General features: G+C 41.0%; 1 protein-coding gene across 4 annotated transcripts in view; it reads left to right on the top strand.

Annotated features, from left to right (window-relative positions):
• LOC143019305 (WD repeat domain phosphoinositide-interacting protein 3) overlaps positions 1-22,499 on the top strand; it is a 250,845-nt gene that overhangs the window by 132,292 nt on the left and 96,054 nt on the right. For all 4 annotated transcript variants that reach the window (XR_012965816.1, XM_076175051.1, XM_076174961.1 and 1 more), the window contains exon 5: positions 17,498-17,627. Coding sequence is in view for 3 of the 4 variants with exons in the window: in XM_076175051.1 (XP_076031166.1) it covers positions 17,498-17,627 (130 nt within the window). In the remaining variant the exon portion in view is untranslated. The remainder of the gene's footprint in view (positions 1-17,497; positions 17,628-22,499) is intronic.

Below are 22,499 nucleotides of genomic sequence, written 5' to 3'. Positions count from 1 at the left end.
CTGTTCCTTTTCAATTTTTTTCTATAACTATCCTTCTTCAGTTTTTTTCCGTGTCTCGTTTCACCGTTGTCCCACACTAACAAGTGGTCCCTGTCTAAAACTTCCATTCCTTTCATTATTCTGTAGATAGTCAGCAAATCTCCTCTTTCTCTTCTTTGTTCCAGAGTTGGTAGATTCAATTTGGACAGTCTTTGCTCATATGTTAGTTCGGCGAGAGTCGGTGCTAGTTTGGTTGTCGCTCTTTGTAATTTTTCTAGTTTCTTAATATTCTTTTTGGTACTGGGTGTCCAAAGTGATGCTGCGTACTCAAGTTTTGGTCTTATTAGTGTAGTTAGTATTTTCTTTATCATTTCTTCATATAAGCAAATGCCACTTTGATTGACCTCAATAAGTTGTAGGTTTCTCCGAATATTTTATTTATATGCTTATCTGGTTTCATGTCCTTTCCAATCATCACTCCAAGATCTTTTTCCGAGTTTGCTTTTTTTTTATTTTTTCTTCCCCAATTCTGTAATCTTTGGATATTCTGTTTTTACTCTTTCTAAATTCCATTATACTGCATTTTTTAATGTTAAATTTTACTTCCCACTTTTGAGTCCAATTCCAGATCGTCTCCAGATCTTGTTGCGATGAGTTGCAGTCCTCTTCCATTTTTACCTTCTTTAGTAATTTTGCATCATCTGCAAAGAAATTCATATAGCACTCCACGCCTTCATTCATGTCATTAATGTATACGGCGAACATGATCGGGGCCAGTACTGATCCTTGCGGGACACCGCTTTTTACTTCTTCCCAGTTGGAGAATTTTTCTCTAATTACAACTCTCATTTTCCTCCCAATCAGGAAGTCTTTCATCCATTCCAATAATTTTCCTCTGATCCCACCTTTTGACTCTATCTTATTTATTAGTTTCCTATGAGGTACCTTATCAAATGCATTTTGCAGGTCCAGAAAAGCACAGTCTGCCCATCCATCTCTTTCTTGTATTATGTCTACTAATCTTGAGTAAAAGCAGATCAAATTTGTTGTACATGATCTCCCTTGTCTGAATCCAAATTGATTAGGGTTCAGTATAGATTTTTCTTCAATCTGTTTTTGACAACTCTTTCACAAATTTTTGCTATTGTGCTTGTTAGTGAGAGCGGTCTGTAGTTAGATTGATCTTTCTTATCACCTCCCTTATAAATTGGGAGGTTATGCAGATTTATGGGATAGGAGGAAAGCTTTTGGGAGCTGTCAAGAGTTTTTATGAGAGTAATAGAGCATGTGTTAGGATTAGAAATGGAGAGAGTGAGTGGTTTGAAGTAAAGGTGGGACTTCGTCAAGGATACGTTATGTCGCCCTGGCTGTTCAACTTATACATGGATGGGGTGGTGCGAGAGGTGAATGCTAGGGTAGTGAGTCAGGGATTGGAGATGGTTAAAGAAAATGGAGAAAAGTGGGAGGTGAGCCAGCTGTTGTTTGCGGACGACAAAGTGCTTGTGGCAGGGTCAGAGGAGGGATTGAGGAAGCTGGTGGCAGAGTTTGGGAGAGTATGTGATAGAAGAAAGCTAAAGATAAATGTGGGTAAAAGTAAGGTGATGAGATGTACAAGGGGTGAAAGTGGCAGTAGTCTGGAAGTGAGCATTAAGGGAGAGCGACTGGAGGAAGTGGATAGTTTTAGATACTTGGGTGCAAGTGTAGCAGGAAAAGGTGGAGTGAAGGTGGAGGTAGAATGTAGATTGAGAGAAGCGAGTAAATGCCTTGGTGGTTTAAAGAGTGTAATGAGGAATAGACATTTGGGAATGGATGCGAAGAGGAGACTGTATGAAGGAGTGATTGTGCCAACAGCACTGTATGGGGCAGAAACATGGAACATAAGGGAAGAAGAGAGAAGGAGTTTGAATGTGTTTGAGATGAGGTGTCTGAGAAGTATGGTGGGGGTTACTAGGCTGGATAGAGTGAGAAATGAGGAGGTGAGGAGGAGAACAGGGGTAAAAAAGGATTTGGGAGAGAGGGTTGATGAAAGAATATTAGGATGGTTTGGACACATGGAAAGAATGAGTGAAGAAAGACTAGTAAAAGAGGTATGGAAGGCAGATGTGGAGGGAGTGAACATGAGGGGACGTCCTAGGATGAGGTGGATGGATGGGGTGAAGGGGGCTTTGGGGAAGAGGGGAATGTCTGTTGAGGAAGGAAGGGAGAGGACGGAAGACAGAGGTGAGTGGAGAATGGTTGTATATGGATGATGTTGTGACTGCATGAGGAGGAATGGGCGGGGGGGGTGGGGGGGTAGTATGTGTGAGTAAATTTTGACGCAGCCCGAAGGGATTTCTCCCCGTCCTCGCCTTATATGCAAAGGGGGACGGAGGGGGGGGGGGTCGCCGATTAAATGAAGCGGCCTTGCTGTGGATGTACTGTGTCTTGCGACACTGCTTCTGACCCAGGGTGGTGGGCAGGGTGCAGGAATTGCTCGTCATCCAGGAGGTGCTCAGATGAGAGGAAGGGTGGGAGGGGTGTGGAGTGTATTTAGGGATGAAATTGGTGGGAGTGTTTTTATGCCTTCCCCTTTTTGGCTACCTCCCTTGGAAGGGGGAAAAAGCCTTGGTATATGTATGTATGTATAAATTGGTACAATGTTTGCCTTCTTCCAGTCCAATGGCACTTTTCCTTCTTTAAGTGAGAATTTAATTATATTATATATTTTGTCAGTTAATTCTTCCATACATTCTTTCAGTATCCAGTTTGCAATTCCGTCTGGGCCATGTGATTTTCTGACATCAAGGGTTTTAATTTGGTCACTGATTTCTTTTTGTGTTACGTTTATTTCTTTCATTGCTGGGGATAATTCTCTGTCTTTCTACACTGTTAGATGAGTTTTCTATTGTGAATACTGATCTGAAGTGGTTCATAATTTCAGCCATTTCCAGTTCTTCTGTATATTCCTTTTGATCTTGGTGCAGTTTTTCTATTTCTTGTTTGTTTTTCAGTTTTCCATTTACATACTTGTAAAATAGTTTGGGTTCTTTACATTTGTCTCTTATCTTTTTTTCGTAATTTCTTTTTTCATCTCTGCGTATTTTTACATATTTTTTTCTTAGTTTGATGTACGTTTGCCATTTGCTTTTTTTCTTATCTCTTTTCAATTTTTTCCAAGCTTTGTCTCTTTTGTCCTTAGCTCCACTACATCTTTTGTTGTACCAGCTCTTTATGTATGTTTTTTCTATTTTTTGTTGTGGTACATATTTGTTGCACTTTGTATTCTCTTAGTTTTACTTATATTTTTCACTCTGTGTGAAGACCATACAAAAGACACATACTCCAGTCTTGGATGCATCAAGGTTTTGATCATCTTTTTCATTGTTTCTTTATCCATACAGTGAAAAGCCACTTTAATCTTCTGCAGCAGTCTGTACATCTCCCCCACGATACTGCTGATATGCCTCTTTGATGACAGGTTGTCTTTTATCAGTACTCCCAAATCTCTCTCCTCTTTACTTTTGTATAGGTTCACTTTCTTAGGAATAGTTTAAAGATGGTCTTTTGCAGCTATTGGCTATTTAAGAACATTAATGTATCCAGCAGCATTGACCCTAAGACTGTGTGGGAAAATGTAAGGTGGCATGACATGACCTTCACTGCTCACAACTCCTAAAACCATCACAGTAGCCGGATATTTGGTGTGCATCACCCTGGGTACTTCAGAAGGAGATGTACATAGTCACCTGTCATTCCGTCTGTTTGTTTTCTGATCTTGGTCAAAGTTTTTTGTCATAGAAAAACCAAAGCATGCCATGTTCGTGGGGATTTTTCACTTTGTTCAGCAACCATTTTGAACGCATGAGACGGTTTTCCTGTGTCTTTGCCAATATGAATTGGCCTTTCCTCATTACATATAACTTATATCGAATGTCCTGATGCACCACAGTTCTGATAGTCCACTCTGATACCTGGAGTTCTTTGGCGATGGACCTCATTGATCTTCCGGGGTTCTCATCAATGATGTTTTGAACATTCTGTATAAATTCTGGTGTTCTCACAGTATCGGAGCACTGTGAATGGTTTTTTCTTCTTGCTACAGGGGAAACATTGCCATCACATCCCTCTAGCTCCAACTGAACCTTATGAACAAATGATCTGGCAACATGTAAAAAGTTACTGATTTTTAAATCGCTATGTTTTGCAGCTAAAGCAAAAATGATTGCATGTCTTTTCATTTCTAGGGTTAACATCATCCTCTAACTGGGTTATCTGAAATAGAAAAAAATTATATTATAGATTCTTTGAGTGTGTAGTGAACTTTAAACAATATGTTCTCAAATAGCACTCACACCCTGTATATATGTACACACACACACACACATATATATATATATATATATATATATATATATATATATATATATATGTGTGTGACACACAAGAAACCCACAGTCAGAGAAAATAAGCTTCGAATAAAGAAGAATCCTATATTTCGGCTATCAACTGTAGCCCTCTTCAGGAAAGTACTTTCCTGAAGAGGGCTACAGTTGATAGCCGAAATATAGGATTCTTTTTTATTCCAAGTTTATTTTTTCCGACGGTGGGTTTCCTGTGTGTCATTTACAAATGTGCTACTACATTTCTGTTTAGATATATGTATGTATATATAAATATATATATATAATATATATATAGATATATATATATGTATATATAAATATATACAGCATATATATGAATATATATATATATATATATATATATATATATATATATATATATATATATATATATATATACATACATACATAGTGATCCCTCATTTATTGTGGTAGATTGGTTCCAAGACTGGCCGGGATAACTGAATTTCTGCGAAGTAGGGACACCATATTTATAGTATTCATTTAACATGTACATACATATACCAAGGCTTTTTCCCCCTTACAAGGGAGGTAGCCAAAAAGGAAAAGGCCTAAAATCATTCCCACCCATTCCATCCCTGAATACACTCCACACCCCTCCACCCTCCCTCTCATCTTAGCACCTCCTGGATGACGGGTCATCCCTGCACCCTGTCCATTACCCTTGGTCAGATGCAGTGTCGCAAGACACAGCACATCTACATCAAGGCCTCTTCATTAAATCGGCGACCCCCCCCCCTCTCCGTCCCCCCATGCATAAAAGAGAAGACAGGGAGAAATCCCTTTGGGCTGCGTCAAAAATTGCTCACATACTACCTCACCCCCCATCCCCCCGCCCATTCCACCTCATGCATCACAACATCATCCATATACAACCATTCTCCATTCACCCCTGTCTTCTGTCCTCTCCCATCCTTCCTCAACAGACATTCCCCTCTTCCCCAAAGCCCCCTTCACCCCATCCATCCACCTCATCCTAGGACGTCCCCTCATGTTCACTCCCTCCACATCTGCCTTCCATACCTCTTTTACTAGTCTTTCTTCACTCATTCTTTCCATGTGTCCAAACCATCCTAATACTCTTTCATCAACCCTATCTCCCAACTCCCTTTCCACCCCTGTTCTCCTCCTCACCTCCTCATTTCTCACTCTGTCTAGCCTAGTAACCCCCATCATACTTCTCAGACACCTCATCTCAAACACATTCAAACTCCTTCTCTCTTTCTCCCTTATGTTCCATGTTTCTGCCCCATACAGTGCTGTTGGCACAATCACTCCTTCATATAGTCACCTCTTAGCATCCATTCCCAAATGTCTATTCCTCATTACACTTTTTAATCCACCAAGGCATTTACTCGCTTCTCTCAATCTACATTCTACCTCCACCTTCACTCCACCTTCTCCTGCCACAATTGCACCCAAGTATCTAAAACTATCCACTTCCTCCAGTCGCTCTCCCTTAATGCTCACTTCCAGACTACTGCCACTTTCACCCCTTGTACATCTCATCACCTTACTTTTACCCACATTTATCTTCAGCTTTCTTCTATCACATACTCTCCCAAACTCTGTCACCAACTTCCTCAATCCCTCCTCCGATCCTGCCACAAGTGCAGTGTCATCTGCAAACAACGACTGGCTCATCTCCCACTTTTCTCCATTTTCTTTAACCATCTCCAATCCCTGACCCACTACCCTTGCATTTACCTCTCGCACTACCCCATCCATGTATAAGTTGAACAGCCAGGGCAACATAACGCATCCTTGACGAAGTCCCACCTTTACCTCGAACCACTCACTCTCTCCATTTCTAATCCTGACACAAGCTCTACTACTCTCATGAAAACTCTTGACAGCTCCTAGAAGCTTTCCTCCTATCCCATATATCCGCAAAACCTCCCACAGTGCATTTCTGTCTACCCTGTTGTAAGCCTTTTCCAGGTCCATAAAGGCCCAAAAAACATCCTTCCCCTTTCCTATAGCTTTCTCACATATCTGTCTTACCACAAAAATCTGTTCTACACAACCTCTACCCATCCTAAATCCACACTGTTCCTCACCAATTACTCCCTCTGTTCCTCTCCTAATCCTCTCAATCAAGATCCTCCCATAAGCCTTCCCAACTACACTTAACAAGCTAATCCCACTGAAACTACTACATTCACACTTGTCCCCTTTTCCCTTGTAAAGAGGAACTATACAGGCACTCCTCCAGTCCTCCAGCAAACATTAAATAACCTCACCAGCCAGTTCACCATCACTGTACCTCCTTTTTTCAGACATTCTGCATGGCATCCATCCAGACCAGGTGCCTTACCTGCTTTCATCATCTTAACAACTGCCTTTACTTCATCCTTCCTTATTTCTTCATTTTCCTCACTCATCATGATCATTTTCTTAGCATTTCCTACTGCAGCTATCTTTCCCTCCCTATCCTCCTTCACATTTAGCAACTCCCTAAAATACTCTGCCCATCTTCCCCTTACTACCTTCTCTTCCATTATCATCTCTCCATCTGCACCTTTTACCTTTTTTTCTCTACTTGATTTACCTCCTCTTCCTCTCTTAATTTTTTTCCAAAACATCTTTTTATTACTTTCAAAATTTTCTGTCATACTCTTACCCCATTTCACATCTGCTCTCCTCTTTGCTTCCTTTACCTTTTGCTTTACTTCTCTTTTCTTTTCTTTGTACCTCTCATATGACTCCCTCATCCTATTTTGTAACCAATCTTTGAAAGCTCACTTCTTCTCTTCTACAACCTTCTCTGTTTCCTCATCCCACCATTCACTACCCTTCCTTCTATTTCCTCCTATCCTTCTTGTTCCACACACCATCTTTGCACACTTTGTGACTCCCTCCTTGAACCATCCCCATTCCTCCTCCACACCTAGCTCTACTCTATCCTTCACTCCCTCCCACTCCTCCTTCATTTAACATGTATTTGTACTTTTAAAACCCTCCCTGTACTGTTAACAACCCACCCATCACAGTACTCTATTAATAACAAGGACAACTGTTAAGGAATAACACTTATAATTAAAAAAAAATAAAGATTGTTACTGTACTCAACCCAAAAGAAGTTGAAGTAAAATTTGAATGATGATTGTGATGAATTTGCTGTGCCGTAGAAATGATGATGATGAAGCTGATGATGACTTCTACTGTGCAGCCAATGATTGTATTTTACGTCTCTTCAGACGGCGATGCCCTTTCCTGGGACACTTCTTCCACTTCTTCCGAAGGTGCAACCGTAGTAGTAGCAGCAGGAACTGGCTCTTTTTTGTGAGGCTGCAAAAACATTGTGATAGGAAGTTGCTTCCACTGCTGCTTTTTTCGTTCAAAGAGCATCTTGTAAGGATTCATGACTTTGTCGACCTTGTTGCAAAATTGCACTGAATGAACCATATTGTTGTCCCATTCCTGTGACTCCTCTTTCAATTCTTTAGCTAGGTTGCAGAGCTTGGCCAGCTGTTCCAAAGTCAAGCCAGTTTGGTTGAGAACTTCTTCTGTTTCTTGCTGCGTTACTTCTTCGCTGGCTGACTTCGTCAAGTCATCGAGGTCTGTGTTGGTAAGCAGCTGGAAGTGGCAGTCTAATAACTCGTCGATGTCTCCCGTGGTCATGTCTGCAAAGCCGTCACCTCTAATGATTGCAGCCAACTGCAAAGCTTTCTGTACTGCGGAGTGTTGGATTTCGGCAGGTGTAAATCCCTTGTCGTCGTAAATAACCAGCTTGCGTTAATGGTGGCAGGCTTCATTTCTTGCAATGCCTTCTGGATATTTTGGAGGCACATAGCAATTTTGTACTACTGCCAGTATGCCTTCAAGTTAAAATTTTTGTCTTCGCCTTCTTGGGCGGCATCCACAGAAGCAACCAGGTTTGCCAGGACATTCCTTGTGTTTAGGGCCTTGAATGCCCTGATAACCCCCTGGTCCATTGGCTGAATAAGTGACGTAGTGTTGGGTGGCAGGAACTCAATCTGGATGTCCTCATGTGACAGATCAGTAGCATGGCCACCAGCGTTATCCATAAGGAGAAGGATTTTGAATGGCAAGTCCTTCTCAAATAGATACACCTTGACTTGCAGAATAAAACACTGGTGGAACCAGTTGAAGGTCAGCATCTTTGTTATCCACATCTTTGGATTGTGCATCCAATGTACGGGTTGTAGATTCCTTTTTTTTTTTTTTTTTTAAAGCTCTTGGGTTTTTAGACTTGTAAATAAGTCCTGGCTTTAACAAAAATCCCACAGTATTGCCACACATCATGAGGGTCACATGATCCTTGTATGCTTTAAAGCCAGAGGCTTTGATTCCTCTTTGAACAGAAAAGTTTGCAACAGCATTCTTTTCCAAAAAAGCCCGTCTCATCCATATTAAAAACTTGTTCGGGCTTATCTCCACCTTTGGCGATAATCTTCTTGAAAGTTTCATTCACGCATATTTCAACAGTGCTCGTGTCAGCAGAAGCAGCCTCGCCATGCAGAGAAACGCTTTCTAGGCCAAAGTGTTTCTGAAACTTAGCAAACCACCCTTTGCTAGCAGAAAAAGGACATTTTTTAGGTTGTGAATCATTAAACATCCCTGGTTGTGGATCTTCTACATTGTCTTTGTCTTCTTCCTCTTCGTGGTCGCTACTGTCGTCCTCAGGTTCCTTAGCGGCGAAAGTTTCGTACAGGCTCCTAGCCTTTGTTTGGATGATGTTCGTATCCAAGGCTATGTTCTTCTTTCTGCAGTTGGGTATCCATATGGCCAAAGCAGCTTCCATACGGATGATAGTTTTATTACGAGCCGTAACCACTCTTTTTGCTGACTTATTAAAGGTGATGGCAGCCATCTTCCTAATGTTAGCCTCGTCCTTCTTGATGTAGCAAATGGTGGGTTCGTTCACGCTAAAATGGCGGACTATGGCAGTGAAAGTTCTCCCTTCAACATATCCAGAAGTTTCACCTCAGCGATCATCATCATTCTTCATCTACATTTAAGCTCAGTACCAACCTTGGAAGAAGCAGCATGCTTGGGAGCCATTGCAGGGGATGAAAACGCAAAGTTCAATGCAAAGAAACGAAAAAAAAAAATCACAGCACAGCGTGAAGTAGTACAGTATAGTAAACCGCTCGGCGAGAAAGCTTGAAGTGAAATGGCCACAAGAGAGAGACAAGGGAAGATGCTGTGGATCTGAGCATTGGTCAAAGCACCAATCACAAGCCAGATTACAAAATAGAAAGCTGTGATTCGTTGTCTCTCTCCATTGCACCAATCACAGCCCATCTTACAAAGCACTTTGTCACCAAGATGATACTCTTTGCATTTTCTCAACAACAGGATACATGGGTAATGTACGCACATCACATTCTAGATTTTTTTTTTTATGGATTTAATGAAAAATTTTAGGTATTCATATATCATAATTTTTCTAAAATTTTACAGAAACTCCGCGATGTATTTTCCACATATATATTTTAAAAATCCGCAAAGTCGTGACTCCTCGATAGTTGAACTGTGAAGTAGCGAGGTATCAGTATATATATATATATGTATATATATATATATATATATATATATATATATATATATATACACTGATACCTTGAGATATGAAATTCATTCCGTGACTGCTGTCATGTCAAAAAAATTGTATCTCAAAACTATTATTCCCATTTTAATTAATGGAAATAGAATTAACCTGTATGTCGCCAGGCAAATCTTGTATATACTCCCCCCCCCAGCATCAGAGTAAAAAAAAAAAAAAAAAAAAAAAAAAAAAAAAAAAAAAAAAAAAAAAAAAAAAAAAACATTGCTTAAATCAACTCAAAATGATGTAAAACCAACAAGTCTTGCTTATTTTGATTCACCTTAGCCTAGAAGTGAAGAAAATGGGTTGATTTTATTGAGATATGCATGCAAAAGTTTGGTAGAATATCTGTAGACTTTTGCTCCTTACGTGGGTTTAACGAGGTATTTTTTCAGGGAAACTTTGTTAGAACTTCAGAATGAAGGAATATGACATTTATGATGGTTCAAGTCAATTTACTGTCACCCATAACAGTCTGACACTTATAGAAAATGTGTTTATGAATAGTTTTTGTGGATTTTTTTGGCAAATATCACTTCGTTATGTGATAAATTGATTCTTCGCTATCTTTTTTTTATAATTTCATGGAGGATAGGTGATTGTGGTGTATCTTATTGTTTTGGCAAATGTTTTAGTAAGCATCCATCACACCATTATTGCCTGGCCAAATTTTGTATTGCACATTTACAAAAATTGGCAGTGCGAAATTGTCAGCTCTAAACATCTGAATACTTACTAGATAGCACCTTTGTTTCGTACACCAGAATTGCCTAAATTACGTTCTAAAGGCTGATTTTATACCCCAAGTTACCCCTGAAAATTGCTGCCAGGGTAGCCAGTTTTGTCAATAAATAAAAAAAATTAGGTGCTTTTTATAGCCAATGGATAGGGCTACTTTGTCATTACCACAGATTTGACCCTCGATGTAAAGCCTATTTTTGGCGAATTTTTGAAATTGTGGCATGTGACGTATGCTGCTGATGCTCAATCTATAAAACAATTGTGGCATACAATATGCAGCTGACGCTGTAGGGGTTAATCCATTCCAGCAATACGAAATTACCCCAAAACAAACTTAAATTACACAAAACAAGCACAACTTATAGATAAATACATGAGTAATAGCACACACAATGATGAAATAATAATTAACAATGAGAAATGTTATATACCACAGAGACAGGTGATAGCATTGAATGAAGGTGTGAGCCAAGAGGAGGGAGGGAGAGAGGGCAACAAGAACTAGTGTATGATGCACACACATGTACAGTGGGTAATGATAAACACACAATTAAACATAAACACATGCACATTAATACAAATGAAATGAATTTTTTTTTTTCTTTTTTTTTTAATATGATTAAAAACACTGCTAAACTAATTTTGTGGCTATTTAATTTCAATATTTTTTCTCTTTTCTTTTCTCTTTTATTTATTTATTGTGTAGATCAGATTTTTGTGGTAAGACAGATATGTGAGAAAGCTATAGGAAAAGGTAAGGATGTTTTTGGGGCTTTTATGGATCTGGAAAAGGCTTACAACAGGGTAGACAGGAAGGCACTGTGGGAGGTACTGCAGATATATGGGATAGGAGGAAAGCTGTTAAGAGCAGTCAAGAGTTTTTACGATAGTAGTAGAGCTTGTGTTAGGATTAGAAATGGAGAGAGTGAATGGTTTGAGGTAAAGGTGGGACTTCATCAGGGATGTATTATGTTGCCCTGGCTGTTCAACTTATACATGGATGGGGTAGTGCGAGAGGTGAATGCAAGGGTAGTGGGTCAGGTGTTGGAGATGATTAAAGAAAATGGAGAAAAGTGGGAGGTGAGCCAGCTGTTGTTTGCAGACGACACTGCACTTGTAGCAGAATCAGAGGAGGGATTGAGGAAGTTAGTGACAGAGTTTGAGAATGTGTGTGAAAGAAGGAAGCTAAAGATAAATGTGGGCAAAAGTAAAGTGATGAGATGTACAAAGGGAGAGAGTGACAGCAGATTGGAAGTGAGCATTAAGGGTGAAAGACTGGAGGAAGTGGATAGTTTTAGATACTTGGGTGTGAATGTGGCAGGAAAGGGAGGAGTGGGGGTGAAGGTAGAATGTAGATTGAGAGAAACAAGTAAATGCCTTGGTGGATTAAAAAGTGTAATGAGAAATAGACATCTGGGAATGAATGCTAAGAGGAGGTTATATGAAGGAGTGATCGTGCCAACAGCACTGTATGGGGTAGAAACATGGAACATAAGAGAGAAAGAGTTTGAATGTGTTTGAGATGAAATGTCTGAGAAATATGATAGGGGTTACTAGGCTAGATAGAGTGAGAAATGAGGAGGTGAGGAGGAGAACAGGGGTGGAAAGGGAGCTGGGAGATAGGGTTGATGAAAGAGTATTAGGATGGTTGGGACACATGGAAAGAATGAGTGAAGATTAGTAAAAGAAGTGTGGAAGGCAGAGGTGGAAGGAGTGAATATGAGAGGGCATCCTAGGAGGATATGGATGGGGTGAAAGGGGCATTACAAAAAAGAGGAATGTCTGTGGAGGAAGGACGGGAGAGGACAGAAGATAAGGGTGAATGGAGAGGGGTTGTATATAGATGATGCAGTGATGCATGAGGGGGAGTGGGTGAGGGATAGGGGTGAGGAAGTATTTATGAGAAAAATTTGACGCAGCCCAAAGAGATTTCTCCCCGTCTTCTCCTTTTCTGTGTGGGGGGACGGAGAGGGTGTGTCGCCGAATTTATGAAGTGGCCTTGCTGTGGATGTGCTGTGTCTTGCGGCACTGCTTCTGACCTAGGGAGGTGGACAGGATACAGGGGTGGCCTATCATAATAATAATAATAATAAAAGCTTTATTTCCATTACAGTGGTACACTGACAATAATACATTGCAAAAGTTGATTAAAGATATAAGACTTGGAATATATACATGGTGGAAGTTTACAATGAGTTGATTATGTGCACAATAGATGGGATGGCACTGTTTTTGTAGCGGTCAGTCCTTGGCGCTTTGATTGGTATGAGTCTATTTCTGTGTCTAGTGGCGTGGCAAGTTGGTGGAGCATCAGGAGGGAGGAGGTGACGGTGTCTAGGGTGGGAAAGCAGGCTTTCCCCAAATTTCCTTAGTGCCTCACCGTGCCGCTGGGACACCCTAGATAGAGTAAGGGTGGTAAGAGCGTGGTCGTAGCTGCTGTACTCCATGCCCAGGATGATCCTGCATGCTCTCTTTTGTATCCTCTCCAACTTTTGTCTCTGTGCGAGGGTGAGTGTGCTGGACCAGGCTGGTGAGGCATACATGAGGGTGGGGAGTATGAAAGTTTTGTAGACCTCCTGTAGCTCAGATGTAGGTGTTCCTAGTGATTTTAACCTACTCAGCATATACAGTTTGTAAGACGCTGTTCTGACTATATTGGTGATATGTTGGTTCCAATTTAATTGAGCATCAAGTGTGATGCCCAAGATCTTGGTGGATTGGACCAGTTGGAGGGGATGGGGGCCCAATGAAAGTTGTGGAGGAGCCACCGCTTGTGTGGAGGTACAAAAGTGCATCACTACGGTCTTGTTGGTGTTGATTGTGACGTTGTTGTTTTCCGTCCACGTCATGAGCTTGTTCAGGGTGTTTTGTAGTGGTGCGTAGTCAGGCCGCCTGGTGTTGATGGGGATGCCTACGGTGCTGTCATCCACATACTTCCATCTGTGAGGAGTGTCCATGAGGGCGTCATTGATAAGGATGAGGAAGCATAGGGGACCCATCTTGGTACCCTGGGGTACCCCACAGGTCAGGGGGAGGAGGGGGGAAGTTGAACCCTGGTACCTGACCGCCTGCTGTCGTCCGGGAGGTGCCAAGATGAGAGGGAGGGAGGAGGGTGTAGGGGAGTAGAATATGTGGGAAATGGAATGGGTGGGAGTGGTTTCTATGCCTTTTTCTTTTTGGCTACCCCCCATGTAGGGGGAAGGGGCCTTCAGTATATGTATGTATGTATTTATTTGGGGGGGGGTTCAATTGAATTTTTTATCACCTTCACTTTCATGTCTAGCCCTTTTGGCCTCGCCTTCATTACCTTCACTGCGTGGTCGCTTTAAGAGAAAACAATCGAGAGTGGCCTATTTCTGCCTCTTTTTTAATATGTTGCAAAATTGTGAAAGGCACATATCATTAATTAAAGCACTTGCTCTCCCTGTAGACAATTTCTCGAGGTGCTTTTTCTCTACAAAATCAGACACTTCTTGCCACTTGGCAAGGATATCACAAATTTTACATAAAGTTAGCACCGTGACCTCCTCATTGCTGAGTTCCAGCATCACCAATGAGTGGGTCATATCCTGTAACTTCTTCAGCTCCTCTGTCATTTCTTCAGCATGCCCCTCAACAAGATCAGCAACATCTACCTCGTCTACCTCCAGCCCCATGGAACGACCACTGGACATGATTTTCTCAACAGGTGGTTCTGGTGGCTGTTCATATCCCTCAAAGTCTTGCTCTGCAACAACACTAGGCCATAGCTTTTTACAGGCAGAGTTCAAGGTTCTCCTGGTAACCCCTTGCCAGGAAAGATTTATGTGTCTTAGATTACAATTTTGTAATGGTCTTTCCAAAATTCACATAATGTTGGGTTGGTGTTTTTGCTAATTTTGAAGCAATGTTTGAAGAGGTGCTTTGTGAACAGTTTCTTAAAATTAGAGATGACTCGTTGGTCCATGGGCTGGAGGATAGATATATTTGCGGGCAGATACACAATGTTTATAAATTTGAATTCATCTAAGATGTCATTCTCAAGGCCTGGAGGATGACCAGGAGGATTATTTAAGAGAATTAGACACTTAAGTGGGAGACCATTCTCTGTTATGTATTTCTTGACAGCAGGGCCAAAAACTAAGTTCATCTATTCTATAAAAAACCATGCCTTAATATTTGCTTGCCACATAACTTATAATTTGTCTTTCAAGACTTTATGAGCTTTAAAGGCCTTGGGGTTTTCAGAGTGGTACACAACGGCTTAACTTTACAGTTGCCGCTAGCGTTAGTGCAAAGGACAAGAGTAAGCCTATCTTTCATAGGCTTGTGATTGGGTAGGCTCTTTTCTTCTTAGCTGCATCATGTTTAAGGTCTTGGAAGATAGCAATAGCCTTTTCTGAGATTATTGTTTCTGTAACAGTCACCAGCCAATTCCTTCTCCTTAATCCATATTAAAAGTAGGCACTCCATCTCATTATGTAGGTCTGTTCTAAACTTCAAAATAATGATGATGCCTTTGGAAGGCTGCATCTTCTTTATTGCATCTTTGTGATTAATGATTGTGGATGTTGTTCATGCATTACGTCCGTATTCTTTAGCTAAGTCACTCACCTGCACACCACACTCATGTTTTGCAATTATTTCATATTTTACCTCCATTGGGATCATTTATAAATATTATTTTATCTTGTTTTATTTATTTTTTTTTTTTTTTCACTATCCTTGTCCTTACCTATGGGACCCATGGTTATGCACAAAAATCAAAATAATAATACACAAAACAGGCACAAATATGATGAACAAACAGCAAAGATGTAAACAAGAAGACAACACAAATTGAAGCATCAGGAATCGTTGGGAGCTGAGTGAATGGTCTGCCACCTACCACTGATGTTTCAAATTATTGTGCATCACCACATTGTATCTAAAAAAATTTGTTGTAAGGGCATAAATTTTCAAAAGTTTTACATTGTATCTCAAATTTTTCTTATGTTAGGGCGATCATATCTGAAGGTATCACTGTGTGTGTGTGTGTGTGTGTATATATATATATATGTATGTATATATATTATATACCTGTGGGAGGTACTGCAGATATTTGGGATAGGAGGAAAGCTGTTAAGAGAAGTCAAGAGTTTTTGCAAGAGTAGTAGAGCTTGCGTTAGGATTAGAAATGGAGAGAGTGAATGGTTTGAGGTAAAGGTGGGACTTTGTCAGGGGTGTGTTATGTCACCCTAGCTGTTCAATCTTTACATGGATGGGGTGGTGCGAGAGGTGAATGCAAGGGTAGTGGGTCAAGGGTTGAAGATGATTAAAGAAAATGGAGAAAAGTGGGAGGTGAGCCAGCTGTTGTTGGCTGACGACACTGTGCTTGTAGCAGGATCAGAAGAGGGATTGAGGAAGTTAGTGACAGAGTTTGAGAAGGTGTATGAAAGAAGGAAGCTGAAGATAAATGTGGGCAAAAGTAAGGTGATGAGATGTACAAGGGGAGAGAGTGACAGCAGATTGGAAGTGAGCATTAAGGGTAAGAAACTGGAGGAAGTGGATAGTTTGAATGTATGAATGTGTCAGGAAAGGGAGGAGTGGGGGTGTAGGTAGAATGTAGATTGAGAGAACCGAGTAAATGCCTTGGTGGATTAAAAAGTGTAATAAAAAATAGACATCTGGGAATGAATGCTAAGAGGAGGTTATATGAAGGAGTGATTGTGCCAACAGCAATGTACGGGGCAGAAACATGGAACATGAGAGAGGAAGAGAAAAGGAGTTTGAATGTGTTTGAGATGAAATGTCTGAGAAGTATGATAGGGGTTACTAGGCTAGATAGAGTGAGAAATGAGGAGGTGAGGAGGAGAACAGGGGTGGAAAGAGAGCTGGGAGATAGGGTTGATGAAAGAGTATTGGGATGGTTTGGACACATGGAAAGAATGAGTGAAGAAAGATTAGTAGAAGAAGTGTGGAAGGCAGAGGTGGAAGGAGTGAATATGAGAGGGCGTCCTAGGATGATATGGATGGGTGGGGTGAAAGGGGCTTTACAAAAGAGAGGAATGTCTGTAGAGGAAGGACAGGAGAGGACAGAAGATAAGGGTGAATGGAGAGGGGTTGTGTATAGATGAGGCTGTGATGCATAAGGGGGAGTGGGTGGGGGATGGTGGGGTGAGGAAGTATATACAGTGAGACCTCTCATTAACGGACATTAATTAGCTGTGTTTGCGGTGTTTTTGCTGTGTTTTCAGTGTTTTGGAGTGGTTTTTGGGTGGCACAGTGATTGCACACACTAAACAACAGCACCAAAAACACAGCGAAAACACCGCAAACACAGCTAATTAACGTCCGTTAATGAGAGGTCTCACTGTATGAGAAAAACTTGACGCAGCATGAAGTGATTTCTCCCCGTCTTCTCCTTCTCTGCATGAGGGGACGGAGAGGGGGGGTCGCCGAATTTATGAAGCGGCCTTGCTGTGGATGTGCTGTGTCTTGCGACACTGCTTCTGACCCAGGGCAGTGGACAGGATGCAGGGATGACCCGTCATCCAGGAGGTGCTAAGATAGGAGGGAGGGAGGAGGATGGAGGGGAGTGGAATATATGGGAAATGAAATGGGTGGGAGTGATTTCAATGCCTTTTTCTTTTTGGCTACCCCCCTTGTAAGGGGAAAAAAGCATTTGGTATATGTATGTATATATTATATACACATACATATATATTTATATATTTATATATACATGGTTGTTAGAAATGGAATTGATTTATTGCTGTGTATTGCATTAAGCATGCCTTTTGATGAAGACATGTTTGCACTGTTTGATGATTTATTTCAGCTCTAAATCTTCCGGGCACTCGTTTGGCCACAGCCTCTGAGAAAGGTACTTTGATCCGGATATTTGATACAGCAACTGGTATCCAACTAAATGAGTTACGGCGTGGAGCAAATGCAGCAAATATCTTTTGGTGAGTTTATTTTTGTATGATTACAGTACTTGTAGATGATAGAAGTGTCTTTGTATGCAAACATAAACACACACAAGCTTCCAATCTGTCAACATCTCACTTGAGCTCTGTCAGCTGCCAAAGAAGACAAAAGTTCCTAATAGTGCAAAGAAAACAGGAGGCCTGGTTTGTATTGAATGGGAGGGGGAGCAATTGTGGTTACCCAAAATTATTTCTCTGCAGTGATAGTTTGATTTAATAAGAGAAAATATAAACAATGATTTTGAGACGAATGTCAGCTCGAAAACTGAACCATCTAGGGGCACCTGGCCAAAGTACAATGTAAACAGAGGACTTGAAACACCAGCAAGATTTAAACTGTATAATGAAGACTCCTTTTCCGGTTTTGGTAAGTACGAAAAAAGAAATTTGAGTCAAATCTTAGACATGGAAAGGGAAGTGAGTAGTAATAGAAAATGGTGGGCTAACAAAGACATTCAACTAAGAAAGGAGATTGTAGAATTAATTAAATGCTTAGCCCAACCTAACAACAAGATATATGATCTGAAAAAAATCAAACTATGAACTTAGGAACAAACTCAAGATAATAAAAAATTATATATATATACATACATACATATACCAAGGCTTTTTCCCCCTTACAAGGGAGGTAGCCAAAAAGGAAAAGGCATAAAATAATTTCCACCCATTCCATCCCTGAATACACTCCACACCCCTCCCTCTTATCTTAGCTCCTCCTGGATGACGGGTCATCCCTGCACCTTGTCCACTGCCCTGGGCCAGAAGCAGTGTTGCAAGACACAGCACATCCACATCAAGGCCACTTCATTAAATCAGAGAAATCCCTTCGGGCTGCATCAAATTTTGCTCACACACACTACCTCACCACCTATCCCCCCACCCACTCCACCTCATGCAATCACAACATCATCCATATACAACCATTCTCCATTCATCCCTGTCTTCTGTCCTCTCCTGTCCTTCCTCAACAGACATTCCCCGCTTCTCCAAAGCCCCCTTCACCCCATCCATCCACCTCATCCTAGGACGTCCCCTCATGTTCACTCCCTCCACATCTGCCTTCCATACCTCTTTTACTAGTCTTTCTTCACTCATTCTTTCCATGTGTCCAAACCATCCTAATACTCTTTCATCAACCCTATCTCCCAACTCCCTTTCCACCCCTGTTCTCCTCCTCACCTCATTTCTCACTCTGTCTAGCCTAGTAACCCCCAACATACTTCTCAGACACCTCATCTCAAACACATTCAAACTCCTTCTCTCTTCCTCCCTTATGTTCCATGTTTCTGCCCCATACAGTGCTGTTGGCACAATCACTCCTTCATACAGTCTCCTCTTAGCATCCATTCCCAAATGTCTATTCCTCATTACACTCTTTAATCCACCAAGGCATTTACTCGCTTCTCTCAATCTACATTCTACCTCCACCTTCACTCCACCTTTTCCTACCACACTTGCACCCAAGTATCTAAAACTATCCACTTCCTCCAGTCGCTCTCCCTTAATGTTTACTTCCAGTCTACTGCCACTTTCACCCCTTGTACATCTCATCACCTTACTTTTACCCACATTTATCTTCAGCTTTCTTCTATCACATATTCTCCCAAACTCTATCACCAACTTCCTCAATCCCTCCTCTGATCCTGCCACAAGCGCAGTGTCGTCTGCAAACAACAGCTGGCTCACCTCCCACTTTTCTCCATTTTCTTTAACCATCTCCAATCCCTGACCCACTACCCTTGCATTTACCTCTCGCACTACCCCATCCATGTATAAGTTGAACAGTCATGGTGACATAACGCATCCTTGACGAAGTCCCACCTTTACCTTGAACCACTCACTCTCTCCATTTCTAATCCTGACACAAGCTCTACTACTCTCATAAAAACTCTTGACAGCTCCCAGAAGCTTTCCTCCTATCCCATATATTTGCATAACCTCCCACAGTGCCTTTCTGTCTACCCTATCGTAAGCCTTTTCCAGATCCATAAAAGCCCAAAAAACATCCTTCCCCTTTCCTATAGCTTTCTCACATATTTGTCTTACCCCAAATATCTGATCTACACAACCTCTACCTGTCCTAAATCCACACTTTTCCTCACCAATTACTCCCTCTGTTCCTCTCCTAATCCTCTCAATCAAGATCCTCCCATAAGCCTTCCCAACTACACTTAACAAGCTAATCCCTCTGAAACTACTACATTCACACTTGTCCCCTTTTCCCTTGTAAAGAGGAACTATACAGGCACTCCTCCAGTCCTCTGGCACTCTACCCTCTCTCCAGCAAACATTAAATAACCTCACCAGCCAGTTCACCATCACTGTACCTCCTTTTTTGAGACATTCTGCATGGCATCCATCCAGACCAGGTGCCTTACCTGCTTTCATCATCTTAACCTCTTCAGTACGGGCCTTAAATCTCGCGGGCAGCAGCCAATGCCAGCCGTATGTGTCGTAATAATACTCGCATCATAAAATATAGTCACCGCTTATATTGATCGTTCTCTCTTTCACCCGTGAATTTTGAAAACCATAGAGAATGTGATTAAGGGCAGTTTATAGAGAATGTCAAAACGCAGGGGCAACTACAATAAATATAATCAAGACGCCGATATGGCAGCCTCGCATATCCACTTGCTCCTCATGACTCCTACGTATGCGGCACCATATGGAAGGGGTTAACAACTGCTTTCACCTCATCCTTCCTTATTTCTCCTCCATTCTCCTCATTCATCATGGTCATTTTCTTCGCATTTCCCACTGCAGCTATCTTTCCCTCCCTATCCTCCTTCACATTTAGCAACTCCCTAAAATATTCTGCCCATCTTCCCCTTTCTGCCTTCTCTTCCATTATCATCTCTCCATCTGCACCTTTTACCTTCTCTACTTGATTCGCCTCCTCTTCCTCTCTTAATTTCTTTCCAAAACATCTTTTTATTACTTTCAAAATTCTCTGTCATACTCATACCCTATTTCACATCTGCTCTCCTCTTTGCCTCCGTTACCTTTTGCTTTACTTCTCTTTTCTTTTCTTTGTACCTCTCATATGACTCCCTCGTCCTATTTTGTAACCACTCTGTGAAAGCTCGCTTCTTCTCTTCTACAACCTTCTTTGTTTCCTCATCCCACCATTCACTACCCTTCCTTCTATTTCCTCCCATCCTTCTTGTTCCACACACCATCCTTGCACACTTTATGATTCCCTCCTTCAACCATCCCCATTCCTCCTCCACACCTAGCTCTACTCTATCCTTCATTCCCTCCTTCAGCTTCTTTTCGTACTCCTCCTTTTCCTTTTCATTCAAAGAGTTCACTCTAAGAACCTCCCTACCTTTTGTCCCTTTCCTCTTTCTCCATCTATCCTCCATTCTCAACTTACCTTCCACCAAAAAATTATCTGATATTCCCCCACCCTCTCCCCATAGCACATGTACATCCTTAACTCTTCCTATCATAATCCTATTTACCACTACATAATCCATTAATGCTCTATCTACCACCCTTCACCCTCTCCCATGTGTACTTATGCTTGACTTTCTTCCGAAACACTGTATTTGCTATCATCAACTCTCTTTCTAGACACATTTCCACCATCAACTCTCCACTACGATTCTTTCCTGGAACTCCACATTTCCCAACCACTCCATCAATTATATATAAAAAATTATATAATAGAAGTTAAATGTGAAAATGAAAAAAATAAAGATTAACCTCTTCAGTATGGGCCAAAATCTCGCGGGCAGCATTAGCTGCCAGACATACGATGTGTCGTAATAATACTCGCATCATAAAATATAGTCACCGCTTATATCGATCGTTCTCTCTTTCACACGTGAATTTTGATAACCATAGAAAATGTGATGAAAACAGTTTAGAGAGTATGTCATTACGCAGGGGCAACTACAATAAATATAATCAAGACGCCGATATGGCAGCCTCGCATATCCACTTGCTCCTCATGCCGCCTACGTATGCGGCACCGTATGGAAGGGGTTAATGATACTACCAATAGTGAGAACTTAAAAAAAGAGGTAAATAACAAGATAGAAGAAATGACTGAAAGAATTGGAGAAAACTTAGGTGAGGAAAGTATGAAAAGATGGAGAAATGGAATGAAATCAGAGAAAATGAAGAAATTGCCTTTAAAGAACTAGTACAACAACAGATGCAGGAAAAAGCAAAAGATACAATCATTCAAGTAATTAAAGAAAAGGCAAATTGGGTCAGAGATACAGTGGATAGAAAGAAATGTATTGTTGTATATAGACTAAGGGAAAAACATGGTCTGGTGAGGTACATGAGAGAAAAAGCAGAAAAAGAAACGGCAATATCAATTAAAAAGAAATACAAGATGGTGACCTGGAAGTAGAGAAAGATGTAGAAAAAGTATATGGTATGGGACAGTATTCTAAGGAAAGAAATCAACCACTAAAGACAAAACTAAGATTGCAAATGGTAGTAGAAGACATATTTGAAAAAGCAAGTAAGTTGGCAAGGAGCGAATACTACAACAAGATATGGAGAAAAGGAGAAATGAGTGTTGAGGAAATAGAAAAAGAGTAAACACTGAAAGGTGAAGCTAAGGAAAAAACGTGAAGAGAACGGAGACCAAGAGCAAGGAGTTCTATTGCAGGGTTAGACATGAGGCTGAGAAAAGGTACATCAGAGTGGGCGAAACAAGAAGAGAAAACAAGATGAAGAAAGAAAATTAAAAGTGGCCTACACTAACATTGATGGATTAATCTCAGGATTGAATGAACTAAGTGATTACCTGTCAGATGAAAAACCAGACATAATGGGAAATGTGGAGACAAAATTAAGGGGTTCAATACCACCTAATAGTGTTGGACA

The sequence above is a fragment of the Oratosquilla oratoria genome, chromosome 1 (genome assembly GCF_046742065.1).
Source record: "Oratosquilla oratoria isolate Oo_2021 chromosome 1, ASM4674206v1, whole genome shotgun sequence".
In the NCBI taxonomy this organism is placed as follows: domain Eukaryota; kingdom Metazoa; phylum Arthropoda; class Malacostraca; order Stomatopoda; family Squillidae; genus Oratosquilla; species Oratosquilla oratoria.
The sequence above is the reverse complement of the archived record's forward strand: the minus strand, read 5'-3'. Positions and strand labels throughout refer to the sequence as shown.